The sequence below is a fragment of the Pholcus phalangioides genome, unplaced genomic scaffold (genome assembly GCF_987345545.1).
Source record: "Pholcus phalangioides strain wild (caught in Gottingen) unplaced genomic scaffold, Ppha-v1.0 ptg000030l_1, whole genome shotgun sequence".
NCBI lineage: Eukaryota > Metazoa > Arthropoda > Arachnida > Araneae > Pholcidae > Pholcus > Pholcus phalangioides.
In genome coordinates this window covers 8,266,703-8,285,544 of record NW_028301620.1, presented here as the reverse complement: position 1 = coordinate 8,285,544, position 18,842 = coordinate 8,266,703, and the positions used below count along the sequence as shown (strand labels likewise).

General features: G+C 33.6%; 1 protein-coding gene across 1 annotated transcript in view; it reads right to left on the bottom strand.

Moving 5' to 3' along the window:
- ATP7 (copper-transporting ATPase 1) overlaps nucleotides 1–18,842 on the bottom strand; it is a 64,170-nt gene that overhangs the window by 30,157 nt on the left and 15,171 nt on the right. The window contains exons 3-5 of the mRNA XM_089252627.1: nucleotides 10,843–11,701; nucleotides 8,835–8,975; nucleotides 7,867–8,030 (exon numbers count right to left, since the gene is read on the bottom strand). Of these exons, the coding sequence (XP_089108753.1) occupies nucleotides 7,867–8,030; nucleotides 8,835–8,975; nucleotides 10,843–11,701 (1,164 nt within the window). The remainder of the gene's footprint in view (nucleotides 1–7,866; nucleotides 8,031–8,834; nucleotides 8,976–10,842; nucleotides 11,702–18,842) is intronic.

Here is an 18,842-nt window from a genome sequence, read left to right as displayed (position 1 = left end):
GAGTGTATACAATATGTTTACACACAAGTCAAATTTCAAAGAAAAAGAGCTTAATTCTATATAGTTATTTTATCATTCTTTGTACCACAAAAATTTCAATTTTTATGCATGTGGTGGCTAGAGAGAGAACCTACAGTTTATGACTACTACTACTTAACCGTACATGCACCTCATACACACACATTCCTCTACGGAATTTCTAATAAATCGGTACATGCGAGAATGTATGTGTGGCCCTAATATATTTATGTTGAGTTGCACGTTTTGTGTTTGTGCTGCCATCTGTCTGCCATTTGCTGAAGTGGAAAGGCTTGAAGATGGAAATGCTTGAATTTTCATGTTATGTCAGTATATACAGTATATGACTGGATCGAACAGTTTTTCTTCAATTTACCTTACTTTACGGCAGGGTAGCTTGATTTAAATCACAATTTTTTTTAAAATCACTGATTTAAATCAGATATTTTTGATACTTCAAGCACTTTTGAATAATATGATTTTTTTACACTTGTACGAGATGCAATACAAGTAAATATGAGATAAGATTCATATTTTAATTATTTACACATTAATTAATATTTAAATGGATGTGATAAATGTACTTGTTTTTTTGGGGTGAAAAGTCAGGTTGCTAGAATTAATTCAGTTTTTCTCAGAAGATAAACCTCTTTCTCTAAAATCTTTTAAAGTCTCTTCCAAGAACTTTCTTTCCCATAGAGAAAGTGAATTCATTAAAGAGAGTGTTAACTGTATAGACAAGATTTCTATCTCTGGAATGGAATTCTTCACAGACTTTTTAAAAGTAGCACTATCTATGGAAATAATTATAATAATTATAATTAAATAACTTTTCAAAAGTAAATAATAAATTTCAAAAGTCATGATAAAAACTTAAAAATTTTCCACACACACAAATCTAATTTCCTTCCCCCCCCCCTGCTTTTTTTTATTATTCTACAGAATTTTATTCATTCAATATGGTTCTTTTTCAAAAAAAAGTTTATAGTTTGGCAGTGATATTTTATAAAGATATTACTTCAGAATATTTAAATTGATTAAGTTAATGAATGTTAGTTGCATATGCAGGGTATCCCTGAACTCATAACCAAACAAATCCCATTTTTCACAATCCATTGTGCCTTGCTAAGAAAAGGGTTTGGTACAATTAAATGCCACTAGGCTTGTATCAATGTTGGTGCTGACAAATTTGAGCATTTAGTGTAATTATTAATGTAAATAAAAAGCTTTTTCATTGCCTCAGCATTTTGTGTTTTTTCGTCAACATCTTTCATTCCCGATCCCATGTCGCTATATAAAAAATGATTGTGTATTTTACCTTCCCTTAAAGTTTGGCCCATGAGTTCAGGGAAACTCATAAATACATGCGCTTTTGGATTTTTTATCAAGTACAAATTTCAATATTGTTTTAAACATAGAATGATTTATTGTTAGATATCATTGTTATGATAAATGGGATTTTTAATAGTTTAGTATGCTAATGCAATTTTTTTTAAAGCAAAATCTTTAGAGATTAATATTGTCAGTAAGTCAGAATGTGAGAACTATAAATGTTGTGAAACTATTTAATACCCCTAATAAGTCAACATTTCAAACTTTGAACTAAAAATGTGAGAGTAAATATTGAATTTAAATAAAAAAAACACAATTTGAGTTTTTAGAGGAAAACAATCATGATTTTTATTAACCCTGGACTTGATAAAGAATAAAATTATCAAATTTTTTGTAACAATATTCCTGCATGCATACAAATAAATTTTTGTTCCATGTATGACTATGCACTTATTTTATTTATCAAGTTCAATATTGTCTAAAAAATTGGTGTTAATCTGATTTCTATACTTAAAAAATGTATGTATTTTTTTTCAGTCATATTTAAACACAATACTTAAATTTAAAATTTGTTTATTATTTAAATTTTAGACACAATATTGAAAAATAAAAAATCTGATTTAAATTGTGAAAAAAATGATTTTTTTTTATTTTTCTAAAAAAAATCATGATTTTTATCAACCCTGCTGTACAGTTAGTGCTCTAACTACTCAGTGTGGGAATATGAAGACTAAGTACAGTAAGTGAGCAAATGCATTATATGATTCTTAGTACAATCTTTACTTTCTGAAGTGTGAAAACAGAATAACAAATCAAATAACTTTTATAAAAAACTTTATTTGATCTGCTATATCCAATCCAAAAAACAAATCTATTATTACGAAAAATATCAGTAACGTAATTTGTTAAGGACCCCTCAAGTTAACAGAGCCACGAGGAAAAGAAGAGAGATCATTTTATTGGTTTAGAGCATTCTGGAGAAGTCTGTCCCCGTCCAGAAGCGCCACTTTTCTAGAACTACGAACAATGATTGAGTTTGCTGGAATTTTCTATTTTCAGAACATTCGACGAGTCTGTAAAAAGTGATGTGATCACAAGAAGAGAGTGTTGTTCGACTTTATCCTCCATGCGAGATTCTTGCGATTTGTGAATAATTGTAAATCGATGTTTTCGGTGAATAAATCTGCGACTTCATGAAAATTGTTTCATCCTCTGATCATTTCAAGGACTTGTGAGGCATTATCTGGAACACTATGATACAGGACCAAGAATTTCATTAATGTTAAACTGTTTTTGACAGTGCTATTTCAGGCAAGGAAAGATTCCAACTAGAACCAAATCAAATTACTAATCAAGAAACTTCAGAACATTATACATTATTTTTTGGATAAAGTAGATGTCTTATAAAGCTGGACTACTGCCCTCTAAATTTTTAAATTGTGTAATAAAATTAAAAGAGTTGATTGAAGAATAATATCTAAAAAGAATACTGATATGTTCTCAGAATGCATTCATATAGAAGAATTGTGCATTGCTCAATAACCATAATAGTTCAAGTTCTCAATCCAAAGATGTTCATGCACGCAAATACAGACCAACTCGGTTAATTGCAAGTCCAAGGAGACTGCAAAAAAGTTCAAATTATCCAATCCATCAATACAGACTAACTACTTTTTCACTAAAAAATCAAAAACACACAAAACTAGTCACATTAAATGTAAGAACCTTGGTTGGAAAGTGAAAAATGTTGCTAAGCTACATTGATCTTCCAAAACTGATATTTCAACATCACCTGCCCACAGAAAGACAAAAGCCAGTGTCTGCGGGACTGACAACAAAAACATTTAGAGAGATATAGATGGCTTTTTTCTCAGCCAGAGATATCAAGGAAACAGTTATTTTCCGGATATTATGCTGAGGTGAGCTCGGAAAGAAAAGTCATCACGTCTCTGCCGGGACTCGAACCCAGGCCCTCTTGCATACCGGGCAAGCATGCTACCATCTACACCACTGGAGTAGTGTACGGGTTACTTCAGCGCCTCACGACACAGTGCGTAAATTAGGAAGGCAGATTCATGTGTCTCCAGTGGTGTAGATGGTAGCATGCTTGCCCGGTATGCAAGAGGGCCTGGGTTCGAGTCCCGGCGGAGACGTGATGACTTTTCTTTCCGAGCTCACCTCAGCATAATATCCGGAAAATAACTGTTTCTTTAACAAAAACATTGTTTTTGTTTCTATCACAGCCATGAAAAAAAAGTTTGAAAAATTACAATCAACATAATCTAATGTTTTGCTTTATGTTAGAAAAGATCAGTAAATTATAGAATAAAAAAAATACCAAAAGTTGGCCAGGAATTCAGAGAAAATAAACATTTTGCTAATGGTATATTTGAATCAAACTCTGAATTACCCAAGACATTAGGATACTAATTTGAATTAAACAGGTAATGTCAACATTATAATTAAATAAGAAGCTCAAGGTAAATTCCTAAAATGTGAATTATCCAAAAATCTGAATTAGACAAATTTGAATTAGGCAAGTTTGTTGGTATATACACTTTCACTTTTCTTATAAAAAGTTCTACCTGTATATATAAGAATAGGGCCGGAACCAGGGTACGGCGATTTAAATTATAACTAAAATCCGCTTGATTTAAATCATTAAAATCACAATTTAAATCACTTGATTTTTTTCACAAAAAATTCAATTTTTTTTTTTTTTTACTTTCTTCAATGATATTGAAGTAAAAGCAACCTAGTATGGTATGCATGTTGCTGATATATGGTAAAGTTTGTGATTAAAAGAAGTATAGAAGATCTTTTTGGGGTAAATATAGACTTGAACTTAATCCCTAGATACAATGCAGAAAGAAAACTGCTTTATTTCTAGATTTTGTGCATGGAAAAATTGCAGAAAAATATAGGGAGTTGCACTTAGCTAAACTGCACTAAGTATTTTCAATGAATTACAATGTGGCACTAGGGTTCCTCTATTAAAAAACAAGAATAGTTTTTTGTATAAAGAATTGAATTCTATGCCCTAATTGCTGATTCAAAATAACAATAGATGTTGTGCCAACATAAATATCATTGGGCCTTCAACTTTACTTATTAAAATTGAGTTGTTTTTTTTTACCAAAACTCATTAAATCTGTGAAAAAATAAAAATGTGTAAAGCATTAAGCAGCACCATGCAATTAAAAAACACATCCCCAAATTGTGCAAGAAACAATCTTGTCAATATAATTTGTGTTTAAATTAGTTGATTAGTTGATGCTGAATGGTCCTTTGGTTGTAATCCAGTAAATTGAGATACCTGTACCACATTGTGTGATACAGAGGTGCCACCATGCATTTGCTTTAATTGGGGGCCCTCACGAACAAAAATGCTTTTCTCAACAAGAAAAATGTTAATCCATGAAGCTAATTTGGGCTCAACAACCTTTTATGTTACAATAAACACAGATTTTCATTGTTCAGATTTTTTTTGCTTGTAGATCGTTTGTAGTTTATTTATTAATGATTAATTAAATTTCAGGAATTAGGAGAAAAAAGCAGTTAGGTCATGGCCATCATTTCAACTTTTTCGGGGGGGCAAAGAAGATGTACTCAATGTATATATATAAATATGTCTGTGTGTGTATATACACCATTTCTAGTGTATTTTCTAAAGCGGGGGAGGGGGGTGACCCCCAAATGATGGGCCTGAGTTAGGTCTCATAAAAATATGCATTCTTAATGATCAACAAGATTTGTTTTAATTAATAAGCGGTTAGTTAATTAAAATAAAAAAATCATGATTTTTTTCATACCCAAGGCCGGAACCAGAAGGCCGGTGCAAAAGGGGGGGGGCAACTGCTCCAGGATGGAAATTTTAGGTAAAAACAAAGAAAACTGCTAAAAAACTATGGAATTTCATGGTGGAAGTGGCAAAATCTTGCTTCCTCCCCAAAAAAATAGTTATGACTCTGTATAAGAGGGGAAATTTTTAATTCTAAGAAGGTCCTGTACCAAAATACTCAGTAACAAAAAGTCTGATATCTACCTGTTTGTAAGGTTTTGAAAATTCAGCTGAGAAAATTTTATAGTGATTTCCTGCACATAATTCACATATAAAAATTTTACTATGCTAAGAGAAAAGACATACTATGATCCACATATGCAAATTTCTGGTTTCTATATATCTCTAATTATGGAATGCAGGGTTTACAGCAAAATCTGCTTCATAATTTGCTACAAAAACTACTGTAGAAAATAAATATAATTCAAAAGATATTATACATATACCATAACCTTATTAGCAATCATAAATGGGTTTTTTTTCAAAAAAGATTGTTTCTTTCCTTCATAGAATTTTTTCCCGACTTTTACCAAATATTTGCAAAAACTTCCTTACAATTTGCTTCCTTTACTTCCCTGACAATTTGCCAAATACTTTACAGCTTTTTCTAAGCTTAGAGGTCACTGAGAACCCCTAAAGTGTTAAGGAATTGAAGGGATTGCAATCATGATTTTGTAGAAGAAATATTGATTCTTGTTATATTTTTATATACTATCTAAATTATCTTTGGAAAAAAAGATTCTTTGAATTAATTTTTTAATTTAATTTTTATTCCCACACCTCTGAAAAAAACTACAGATAATGTGTAGTGGTCTATAATCTTTTAAAGAAAATTCAATGTTTTAATACCATAAAATTTGTGAATTATAGGCGAGAAATTACCGAATATGTATGTAGCCGCTATGGTGGTCGAGTGATCATATTGAATATTGATGGACTCGCATTACGAGGACCAGGTTCGAGTCCCACTGTCACAACAGTGGTGGTCAGCTGATGTTGGTTTTCTGTGGTTCCCAACTTCGAGGAGCAAATGTGGGCCGCTGATCTCCCCATTAAAAAGTTTCACCACAAAGAGCAACAGGCATATAACGATACAATCCCCCCCTCCCCCCCGACACTCATAGACTCTATCAAAAAAAAGTTCATAAAAAAAAAAATTCGGAAAAAAAGTTTTTTTTAAAATAAATGAAGAAAAAGTTACATTCTTTCCCCCCCCCCCAAGGCAAATTCTGCATTGCCCCTGAGAAGAATATAATTCCATGTCAGTCTTTCCATGCGGAATAGAGAAATCACATCTACATACTGTTAATAAAGTATAAGTGTTTCCTTTCTTGGATGCTATCAATGATTGATAATCTTGGGTATATGAATTCTTAAAAGCTTTATATTTTAGCTTTATTATAGTTTAAAGTTTTATATTTTCTTTCTGAACATGTTTAATCGGAAGAAACGATTAAAAAAAGTTCAAATTACAAAGCTGCGGACGAAAAAAACGTGTTCACCGCACGGCTGTTAATGGAATACAATAACGATTGTACAGGAATTTCGGCAACCAAAGTAATGCCCCTGATAAATGATTGCCGATAAACGCTACGAAAACGAAGTCTTTGCCAGTTGCTTAACTGCGCGGTCACAGAAATTTTTCTTACGGCTGCTCGATGGAAATGACTACGGCTGTCCTCTATGGGTGTTTTCCTTAACGACGATGGTAATCAAGCCACGACAACGTGAAAGCTCGCGTAAAATCTAATTTTCCACAAAAATCCGGAGAAATTTTAACAAATCCGGAGAGCGGGAGGAAGGATGAAAAATCCGGAGTCTCCCGCCTAAATCGGGAGAGATGGCAGGTCTGTACAATTATTCCACTATTATACAATCATCCCACTTCAGTCATAGTTAGAGAAATAGATGGCAGCACTGCACATAAGCATTCCACAGAAACAAACTTCAGCTTAGGTTCACAACACATACACAAATATTCCAATATGTACCAATTCGTTAGAAGTTTCACAGAGGAATATGGACAGGGTGCATGTATGGTTTATTAGTCATATATGTATGTACTTTAAAGCCTTTCATGTCTGGAACAACAAAAACAGGTTTTCACATGCGCATATTCAAAGATTCATATGAACTGGAGGATATACACAAGAACAGTGGTGAAAGAAATGGTGTAAATAATTTGTAATTGTTGGATTTTATGCAAAATTATATGAATAAAACAAGCAAATTTCTTCAATTTTAGCTTTTTATATGCTCTTTTTGGATTTGTTGCCATCCTCTTCATTTCAGATAAAAAGTAGGTTCTACTGTATATTCAAAGATTCAAAGTAGGTTCTACTGTATATTAAAAGATTCAAAGTAGGTTCTACTGTATATTAAAAGATTCAATACAACAGCTACATCTTGTGGGGCCGTTCAAGTATTACGTAAGCAAATTTTTATCCATTTTTGATTCCCCCCCCCCCCCCTTGTCAGCACAATTTGATCATCAGCTCTGCCCCTCTGAATACTAACTCATATTTTCATAAAGGATGGTTGATGAAGTAAGCATTATCTAAACCCCCCCCCCCCCGTCATCAAAAGTCAGCAAATCTGAACCCCCCCCCCCCCCCCATCGATGATGACGTAATACTTGAACGGCCCCTGTTCAAATAAATCAAAAACAATCTTACATGCAAGTCTAATTCACCATATTCTGTAGATATGTCTTCTAGCACACTTGTTTGGTATCCTAGATCTGTGATCATGGAGGCTAATTGCATGGGTGAAGTACAGATTGGATCATACTTCACTTCTGCTTTCTGAGCCATCAAGGCCACTAGAATCTGATGAACACCTTAAAAATAAAACATAAAAGTAAATATGCTTGGTTGCCTGAAAATTTCATAAGTGAAATCTTGTGTACTTTCAAAAATGAGTTTTCACCAAAAATTTGGCAAAAACAATGTACTACACATTTCATAGGATAATTATTTAATTCAATTGAAAAAAAAATTAACAATTATCAAAATGAAATTTATCAATCATATATTTTGAAGCTTTTGATATAAGAACAAAAGCTTGATTAGAAATTCCTAATACATAATGGAATTTTTAAAAATGACTGAAATTATATATATATATTCACTTACAAGACCTTAAAGCTATCAAGCCTCTCTCACTTTGTAGCTTTTTCAGTTCATTTTACGACAATATATTGGAGGTGGCATTTTTTTTTTTTCTGAAGTAAATAAAAAGCAAAGCAATATTTTTTAATACAGTCGATGCTCGTACTAACGAACCCGTTTTGACATGAAAAATACTTCGTAAATGAGAAAGCTATCTAAAGGAATATTATATTGCTTGGGACCAAAAGATTAGTTCATAAAAATGTGCAATTCGTAAATTGCACATTCATAAAATCGAGAATCAACTGCATCAATTTTTATAGTGAATTTTTTCACTTAACTTACAGTGACATGTGAGAAGATTGTGGCACATAAATGAAATAAGTAATCACTGGAGAAAATGATAAATTTAATTTCTTTATTTTCCTTCCCCCAATAACTCTGACAACTCTTAATTAAATTTAGAAAAAAACTCAATTTTTTTACATGAAACAGCAAATGGCACAAAAGAAATTTATAAAAACATAGGTTACCTTCAACTTTCCTCATATTTCTTTCAATTGCAGATACACATGATGCACATGTCATACCAGTTACACGTAAAAAACATTTTTTGATATCTTTGTCAAGTATAATCACATCTGATTTGGAATTTTCCCGTGCAGGACTGTTTGCTAGATTCATATAATAAATGCAAACTTAAATTTCACGAAAACATATACATTTTTAGTTTATTTGATAAACTGAAATTGTAACTAATATAAATAATGCTACTAAAAGAATTAAATATTGGGAATTTGTCTTTGTACAAGGGTTTGTATTCAAACCTGATAAACATAAAACCAAAACATACCACAGGAATTAGGTATCTTTTCTTTGACTCAACTAAAGTTCATGTTATTCAATAAAACTTCCGAAAATATTTACTCTTATAAGACAAAATATGTGTTAGCAGTTTTCTATAAACAAGATTCAGCAACATCAAAAAAATTTCTCATTAATTGAAGCTTTTATAAAAATAAGTGACGAGAAACAATGCCCCCCCCCCCATAACTATGACATGAAACAGACTTTTCAGCGATTGTGAATATCTATACAATTTCATAAATACTGTATAGGGCCTACATAGGAACAAGAACATGGAATTTCATGGTAAAGTGATACCTCAGCTAAGGTTTCTATGAAAAATTGTTTAATTTGTTCCAGATTTTATGGCCCAAAAATTGAAGATAAGTTTTTAAAACACCAAGTACTCCTATAAAAAATACAAAAACTGGCAGAAAGCTAAAATGAACAGCTTTAAAATTGTATGAAGTTGAATTTACAGGAAGATGAGATACTGGAGAGATCTTTTCAATTTGCATTAGGTACTATGAGAGAATGTTTACAATTTCATTATTAGGACGATGTCCCTCTTCTTTCCATTGGAAGGTTTTTTACAGCCGGCTCGAATTTTCTCTCTAGGAAAGAGAAAATTCGACAGTTTTAAACCACGGTTTTTAAACCATCAAAAACATGACAAACCTAGTTGAAATGAATAAAATTTGTTTTGTAAATTAATTTTGGAATCTCATGCATTCAGGGAAAAAAAGTAATTTCATGCACAAATTTTTTTTTCCCCGATATTAATAAAACTGATGTTCTCAATCTTAGCTGGGTGCTCTTGTTACCTCAACCTTTTTGCATAATCATTCTGTGGATCCAATTAACTGTTTCAAGCAAGGGACAACTGTAGTTGAATATATATTAATATGTGTTGGGGAATCAGTCTAAACTCAATTCACAAATAGTACACATTTACTAGCATCCAGCAGTTTTATCTGGAAACAAGTTGGCAAATTTTTATCCACAATGCTTGGTCTTGGCTAGGGTTGGACAAATCTCAAGTGCCAAGTCACCATGGCAACTAAAAAATCACTGTTGTAGCCAAAACTTTAATACGTGATTGCTAAATCAGGATCTAAGAATGATTATGAAATCAGAAAATTTTGTCAATGTCCCTTCTAACATAAAAAAAAAAAGATCATCAAGTCTTGGAAAAGTCGAAAATACAATACTTAGGACTTTTTTGAGAAAAAAATTATGCTTGGCTCTTAAGAGAAATTTGTCTGGAGCCTAATTTTTTTTTTTCAGCCTTGGTCTTGGTAAATACTATCAGTATATATAAGTGGTTCTAAACCAAGGGCCACTAACCCCAGTGAAAAAGGTCCATGAGCTTGAATGAGATAATATAATCAGCTTATTATTTTGACACACATTATTGTGTATTAAAATACTATTCTAAAAAGGGTACAAAATCAACCTTTTCATTTTCACAAAAATAAAATTTTCTCAAAAACAGGACCCTATAAAAAACCTGGACTGACCCCTTCTATTACGGAGAAACATCATTAATAGCTAATTATCATTAAACTAATAGCTAATTATCATTAAACTAACAGCTAATTATATATAAATACTTCTTGATATAAACTTGTTGAAAATAATCATTTAAAATCATTAAGCTATATTAAATAGTTCAAAAGGAAAAACTTCACTCACTATTGCTATCAACAGCTAATTTCTCACTTTTCAATGATAAAGTATCGCTCTGCCCAATACCTCCATCCAATGGCACTTCTGAGCAAGAAAATCCCAAAGACTGCACAAAGTTTATGACACTATTAACACTGACTATTTCTGGGACATAATACACGATATACTGTCCAGGATGAACTTCTTTAATACTGAGCACACCTTGCGATAGAAATAGCTTGTCTTCATCATCTGAAGTCCAACTTCTTTTCATATTTAAAATTCTCAAAATCACATGATTATTGTGTATCACATTATCATCACTTTCTGCAATCGAAGCAGAAAATCCCATATCATCAATGATGTCTCGTAAATCATTGCAGTTGGTTATACTAGAATCATAAGATATCCTCGCCAACTTCTCAGACAAAGACACTTTTATATTTTCAACACCTGGTTTGCAACCAACAAAATCTTCTATGTTACTTACACAAGAGTGGCATGTCATACCATCGACATTAATGGTGGCATGAGCAATATTTTTTGATCCAGGCAAAAAGGGATAAGCTGTACACCCAGCAGAAGATATGGCATTACACAATTCCCCAACAGTGATACCATCTTTGTCATAAATGACACGACAGATCTTTTCCTCAGATGATAAAGTCGCTGTAAGAACTGATGGATGAACTACTAAAGAAGCTTCAACTTTATGAACTAGAGATGTTGCTGTGACTCCTTTCACAAACAGAGAAAGCCTTTCACGAGAGGTTGTGTTCTTGAAGGAAGATGTGAAGCCCATGTCATTAATTTTTTCCACCAACTGAGTATCTGTAATCACATCATCATGGTACTCTATATCGGCACAAGCATTTTCAAGGCTCACCTATGACGAAGAAAAAAATAAACAATTAATATTTTTATACCCCTACAGTTCTTGTATAATTATTGTCAATATTTTTCTTGTCTCAGACAAGAAAAATATTGACTTTTGATAAGACAGTTTAAGATTGAAGCACATATAGTTCAATATTTCTCCAATTGACTTTGGAATTCGATTCCAAGTTTCAATGCCATAACTCTTTTAAAGCTATAATCATTATCGTCACAATGAATGGAAAAAATAGTTATATGCAATTAAAACAGAATAACCGGCATATCAACCTTTCCTCACTGGAAATAAACTTTCTACTTTGGATTCCTGCTAAATTCATCTCTATCTTTTATCACAAAATGCATATGCTAAATAAAATATATGCTTGCACAAACATATGTAGGAGATATGTGTAGAAGAGGCATAAAATACAGAATGATTCTTGTTTACTCACCAAAAAAAATGTGAAGGACTATCCATTTTTTGAAACAAATGTTAATTTATGATTAAAAAATAATAATAAAGAACTTCTGACTCTTTAAACCAACCTCTATCAACAACAGAACATAAAAAAATAAGGGGAATAATGAAATATCCTTTCCCACCAACGATGGATGAAAGGTCAACACCAAAAGCTAATAGCTGAAAAGCCAGGGGAAAATAATAATTCAGCAGACAATAACTTACATATCATGAAGCTTTCACAGAAATAATTCTGAAATTGTTTCCTGTGTTAGGAATCCCAAGGAAAAACAGTGATGAGTTAAAAGAAACAATCTTGCTTTGAGAAAATCTACACACAAATAGTAGTTGAATCTCAAAAAAAAAAAAAAAAAAAAAAAAAAAAAATCACAGGTATATTTTCACATATAAAAGACACTGAATCAGAAAACAAAAACAAGTACCACTGCATGTAAGGTTTCTTGTCCTTGGCTGCAGCATGACCAGCAGTGAAAGAAAAAAAAAACACTTCCACTGGGTCAGAAGTGTGTCAAAAGCAACCTCATTGCATAATGCACTGGAGTAGAAAACCAGATCTCCACCCTAGTCAGTGGCAGTCACACATCACTGGCTTTACAATTTTTTTCAAAGAAAAGAAAAAGTAATCCATAAGAAATACACAAATGCAAGGTGGAGCTTCAAATTTAAGAACTAGATTATAGTCTTAGAACCATTAATCAGGTTTTTCCTTCTATATCTGCTATAAATAATGGTTTGAAAGAAGGAAATAAGTGGCCAGACAAGCTAGGAGGGAAATAAAACAGAAAGGGAAAGAAAATCAACAGATTTCTTCCTTGAGGGGGGTCATAAAACTCTTTTCTTTTTTCTTCTCGAAAAAGAACAATGGAATCAGATTTTAATCATCACATGTATATAATGATACGATTAATACTGAGAACAGCAAAACATTGAATAACAAAGAAACTGCCTTATATGTTATCGAGCCCCTCAACATACCAATAGATGAACATGCATGTAAAAGAAATTGAAAATTAATATCATAAATGTGATTACTTAATGAACTGACATGAGAATAGACACTTTTTCAACATTTCTCAGAGTAACATTTAGTGACTTAAATGGGGAAAAAACATGTATATTTGTAGGCAGGAGAGGAAAAATATATATATTTGACAGAAGGGAACTTCCTTTATTCAAAATAAAAAAAGTTGAACCCATTTTGAATTTTAAAAAAATTTCAGAAATATAATAGGGGGTGGTTATAAATAAACTGACACTACTCAGAGGTATGTAGCACCTATTCTGATGGAGGTATTTTGATGAAACTTGGTATATAGGATATATGGGCCATGGGGGAAAAGATAAATTCAATAAAAAAAAAATAGTTCAATTTTTGATGATCAAGTGAGAAAAGGTGCTCTTTAATCACAGCTATCTCATACATACCAAGTTTCAATGAAATACATCCAATGCAACAGATGCTACATAGGTCGGAGTAGTGTCTGTATAATTAAGATGAGTGGTAGTTACATGGTAGATGAGTGGTTAATTATACTAACACTACTCCGACCTATGTAGCTCCTTTGTGGTGAACGCATATTAAAACTTTACATATACATTATTTGGACCATGGAAAAAAACTGCTGTAAAAAAAGTACCACTTTTTGTATCATCCAGTGCTCAAAAATTGAAATATTTTATATTGAATTTTTTTTCTCCATGGTCCATATATCCTATTATCAAGTTTCATCAAAAAACTTCCATCAAATTGGGCACTACATGCATCTGAGCAGTGTCAGTTTATCTATAACCACCATGTATATAGACAGATTTGAAATAAAAACAGTCCGTGTCAAAAGTTTAGAAAATTCACTTTTCTTAAAATAGCAAAAAAAAAAAAAAACCACGATGAGTAAAATTAGCACAGTTTAATGGATAATACCTGAAACATTTCTACATTTATAGAGAAAAAAATTTCTATGAAAGAACATTTAAAATATTTATAGCATCTAAAATACAAAAAATTACTGTCTCAAAAGTTTAGAGAAAATTCAGATTCAAAAAAATTACAGGCTTTTAATAGCTAATAGACTTTTCATTTTGTTCTAACAATCTCAAACACTATCCTTCATGGATCGAATTAAATTCTGTAGGGTTTCAACATCAAAACTGTACCATGCTTCCTCGATAGAGCTCTTCAAGTCATCAACAGTCGAAAATACTGTATTTCATTTACAAGTACATTTACTGTAAGTATGGCCATACATGCCTAATAGGATTCAAGTCAGGACTCATCGATGGCCAGTCTAAAACTGATACATTTCCGCGATCAGAGCTTTTTTGCGGCAGCAGATCTTTGAGTAGATACGTCGTTATATAGTAGAAATGTCAAGTCTGGTCCTCCTAAATCTTCTCCAAGCAGTAGTAAATAGTTCTCAAGGATCTCCTTTAAACATCAGAGTTTTGACGACCAATTTCAAATGTTAAGGAAGCCTGACCATTAGAAGCAAATGCTGCTCATACCATTATAGAAGCTCCACCTTACTGCCTGCTGAAAAAATCTGTCTGGAACACAAGAGTTAATTTTTTTTTTGCACCACTAAATATGATACAAAGCTATTTGTTGCCATAAAACATGCGAGTTTGCGCCCCTGCCAGTTTCTCTTCTCAGGTGATTTCCTAACCACTCTTTTATGAATCAAATACAATCTTCTCTGATCTGTCTACGAACTGATCTGTTGAAATTTTTACCCCAGGATCTTTCATAATTTCATGCAAGTTCATTTTTTGAGTTGAAGACAATCTTCCAATAATTTTTTTTCCACATAAACTTGCACTGCACTACCTATCACAACCAGGGTTTAGCCTTTAGGACACACATTGGGTCAATACACGTCAAACACTTCATTTCAACCAGCTCAAAGCAATAGCAATGCCTTTTACATCCTTTCTTTTTGCTTTAAAATGAAGTACTCAAAGAATTTCATCATACAAAATAGGCTACTGTAAAATGGGGTGAGTAGAAAAGTGAAGTGAATAGAAACAAAACTTTATAAGTATATATAGCTGTGAATAAATATAAATTCACTGTGAAATAATTTGAACTACTATTTTTTCTATGATGGCAGCACTTCATACCAACAGGGAAATAATGTTTTGTTCCAGTGGCAACATTGTCTGGTGTTTTCTTCACTGAATTCTTGAGTTTTTGTCCAAATTTTACACCTTCTCTAAATTTGTCTGGTAAGTAAAACTCTATACTTACATATAAAAGTAAATAGCAATGCAAAGACTATACCTCTAACATCAATATGAAACTTTAAGGATTGGTTATATAGTTTTAATTTCAATATACCGTATATACTCGTGTATAAGCAGACCCCTACACTTCAGGACCACCAAAACAGCAATAAATTGAAAACCCATGTATAAGCCGACACCTAAAAAATCCGTGCATTTTAGAGAAAAAAATTATTATATTTTCATGTAAAATGAATAGCTTGCGGAAATTTATATAGAAAATGATTCAAACTTTTTAATCCGTTTCTTTTAAGTCTCCAAGCTCATGGTAATCCATCAGATCATCATAGCGGGTGCAGCATCTTCGTTTTCATCTTCATCTGAGCTGTCATCGTCATTGTCACTTCCAAAGAGGGTATCATCTTCAGTTCCGTCCATCGCATTGCTGATGCAACACTTTTTGAATGATCGGATGATAATTTTGGCGGAAACAGAATTCTACGCCTCATGTACCCATTGGCACACTAGGCCAATATCAGGTTTCTCCAAGGCACCACTTTTTGTAGTTTCTTTATCATCAGAACTCGTCCATTTGATCCACAAATTCCTCAAATAATCTTCGAGAGGCTTGTTGATGCTCACATTTAAAGGCTGTACAATCAACGCGTTAGCCACCACCAGCCAATTATGTTTTCGATTTCTTTGCCTCGGCTTTGACATCAGCTCTGTGGGGTTTGAACATATCCTATACCAATAATGCCGGTTTCTCGAATACTGCTACAAAAATGACTACTGATTGCGAGGGTCGATATTTTCTCATCAAAAACTGACCCGAGTATAAGCCGACCCCCCCACCCCCACTTAGGGAACGAATTTTTCCACAAAAAAAACTCGGCTTATACACGAGTATATACGGTAATTAAGTGAGAATTTTTAAGGTTATACTTTTACAATGTGTGAGGTGAATAAACACAAAATTTCAGGTGGTTCTATCCACCCCACAAATATTGACTTTTTTTGACTTGGTGTGCTATACCAGTCAGTACTGTGATACTATATACATAAAACCCATTTCTCGCCTGATTTATTTATTTTATAAGTGTAGGAAGCTATTGAACAGCCGCTGAAAAGAAAGAAATGTAACATGACTTTGTGCTAGAGTAAACGAGAGATTTGTAAGAACGAAAAATTTAAAAAGTATGAGAGGCAGTAGTATTGGGGAGATTGGATTAAGGGATGGTAGAGGAAAGTAGTCGTATTTAGGCTACGCTTGTTAATGTTCTAAGTTCAAATAAAGTGTTTTTGAAAACGTTAGTAAAAGCCCGGAATACTTTGATTTGAAGCTGTGTTACTTTGATTTGAAAGCAACCTCTTCAAGATGATGTTCCTACATGTGGAAGTTCAAATATTATTGTGGATGCTGGAACATATCAAAACCCAGACCAAAGGCCAATAGGATAATTTATTGTTAAAACAAGTGACTGCCAGAGGTTAGTTCGAAAATTATCCAAATTTTTTATGCTAATACAGGGTGTGTACCAAATACCAAAAGCAAAATTCTGTGACTTTTCGCGGGGAATTTTTCTCATTCGACAAAATAAACCATGATGGACTGTTTTCTTATATCAGTGGTTTTCAAACTAAGTAGGGACCACCTGGGGGGTTTGGGTTAATAAAATAGGGGGTCTTAATGAAAGGGGGGAACGTGAGTGAATTTTTCAAAATAAAAACATTTGATAAGAAATCATTTTAATCCTTCGAAACTCTCTGCAGAACATGATGATGTCAATGGATATACAGGCATACAGATATGCCAACATTGGCGGCGTGAAGCCTCTCAGTAGTGATGAATGTTAGTTAGAAAAACTGGTGGAAGATGGCAGCACTACACATAACAAGCATTACACAGAAACAAACTTCATGTCAGGTTTCACTACGCGTACACACACATTCCTGCATGTACCAATTAGTTAGAGGTTCCGCAGAGGAAAATGGACGAGGTACATGTGTGGTTTAGTTGTAAAAGAAACCGCAGTCTAAATAGAGTGTAGGAATGAGCCCATTTCTTTATTGATATTGCAATACTGCACACAGACTAAACATATTGGCGCAGGTAAATAAAATGAAAAGAAATGTTCATGTAAGGATACTAACATATAGTCTGGCCGATTTTACAGTTCTGACAGTTAATGTCCCATTCGCCCGCGTAGGGAAGCACAATAGGGGGCTGACAGGGTTCGAACCCGGGGACTCTGGATAATTCTCAATTTTTTTTCACACTATCAATTCACTATACGGGAGGCCAGTGAAAAATGTGACCCGAGCCCGTCAAAGATCTCAGCTTAGGACCCTACTGTAGGATGTGGTTCTTAACCTTTGAAATGCTGCGGTGCGGTTGATTTTTTTCTCTTGATTGGAAGCCTGGCCATACACATGATTAATGGAAAATAAATGGGTAAAAATGAAATAATAAACCACTCACAGCCCGGTTTGGCTGATGCCAGGGCCAGACAGTTAGGAAACTGCACTAAACAGAAGCCTTCATTATGTTCATTCCAACGAGAGGGAAAAAAATCACGACGGCCCAACTAGATCAACCCAGGGTTCTTCCGAAGGACAGATTTCACATACTCTTTTCGAAGTCCGATATTAGACGCTTGTTATTTGCTCATCGTGCTAATTGTTATTTATCGTCATCAGTGGCAGATTAAAGTTGGTTGAGGCCTCGAGCGCAAATGAAAATATAAGGTCGCTTGAATTAGAAAAAAAAAGTGTAAAGTTTGGGTTTTTCGGGGCCTTTCAGAAGTCCGGGCACCGGGCGCGCACCCGCCGTTAAATCTGCCTCTGATCGTCATGCTTTGTCTAAGATCACAAGCTTGTCACTGTAGTTCAATTCTTTTTTGTCAGCTGCCTCAGAATACTAAAAAGTCTGATGAACTTCTCACGCATTCAAAATTTGATTCAATTTTTAGACTGTAACCTATATTTGCTGCACGACAAGAAGGGTGGACTATGGAAGAAGCAGGATGAATTTCAGCCTTCCAAACCAGTAAAGCTGATACCAGGGAGAGTCTACAACTTGCGGCCACATAGGGGTACTGGAAATTCACGAAACTGATACGTCGTTGAACGGTGAACTTTATTGGAGAAACTATAAACACTTAACATGCTAATGAGGTGAATCAATGCCACCCATAATCCAGCTAGTCAGCCGATGTAGCTTCGGGAATGATGAAAATCTCCTAATTGCCCAGGAGAATTAAGACGTAGGATGCTTATGGAACAGGAATGTGTGCCTAGAATGAGCTAAAACACTGGGTGTCCGAACATTGGCTGACTTGGACACTTGGACCATGACATGTGACGCAAACATGACATCGATTCGTCGTTGTACGGCCTACACGACTAGTGAAATCCAACGAATGCGGACGGACCGCCACCAACGGAATTT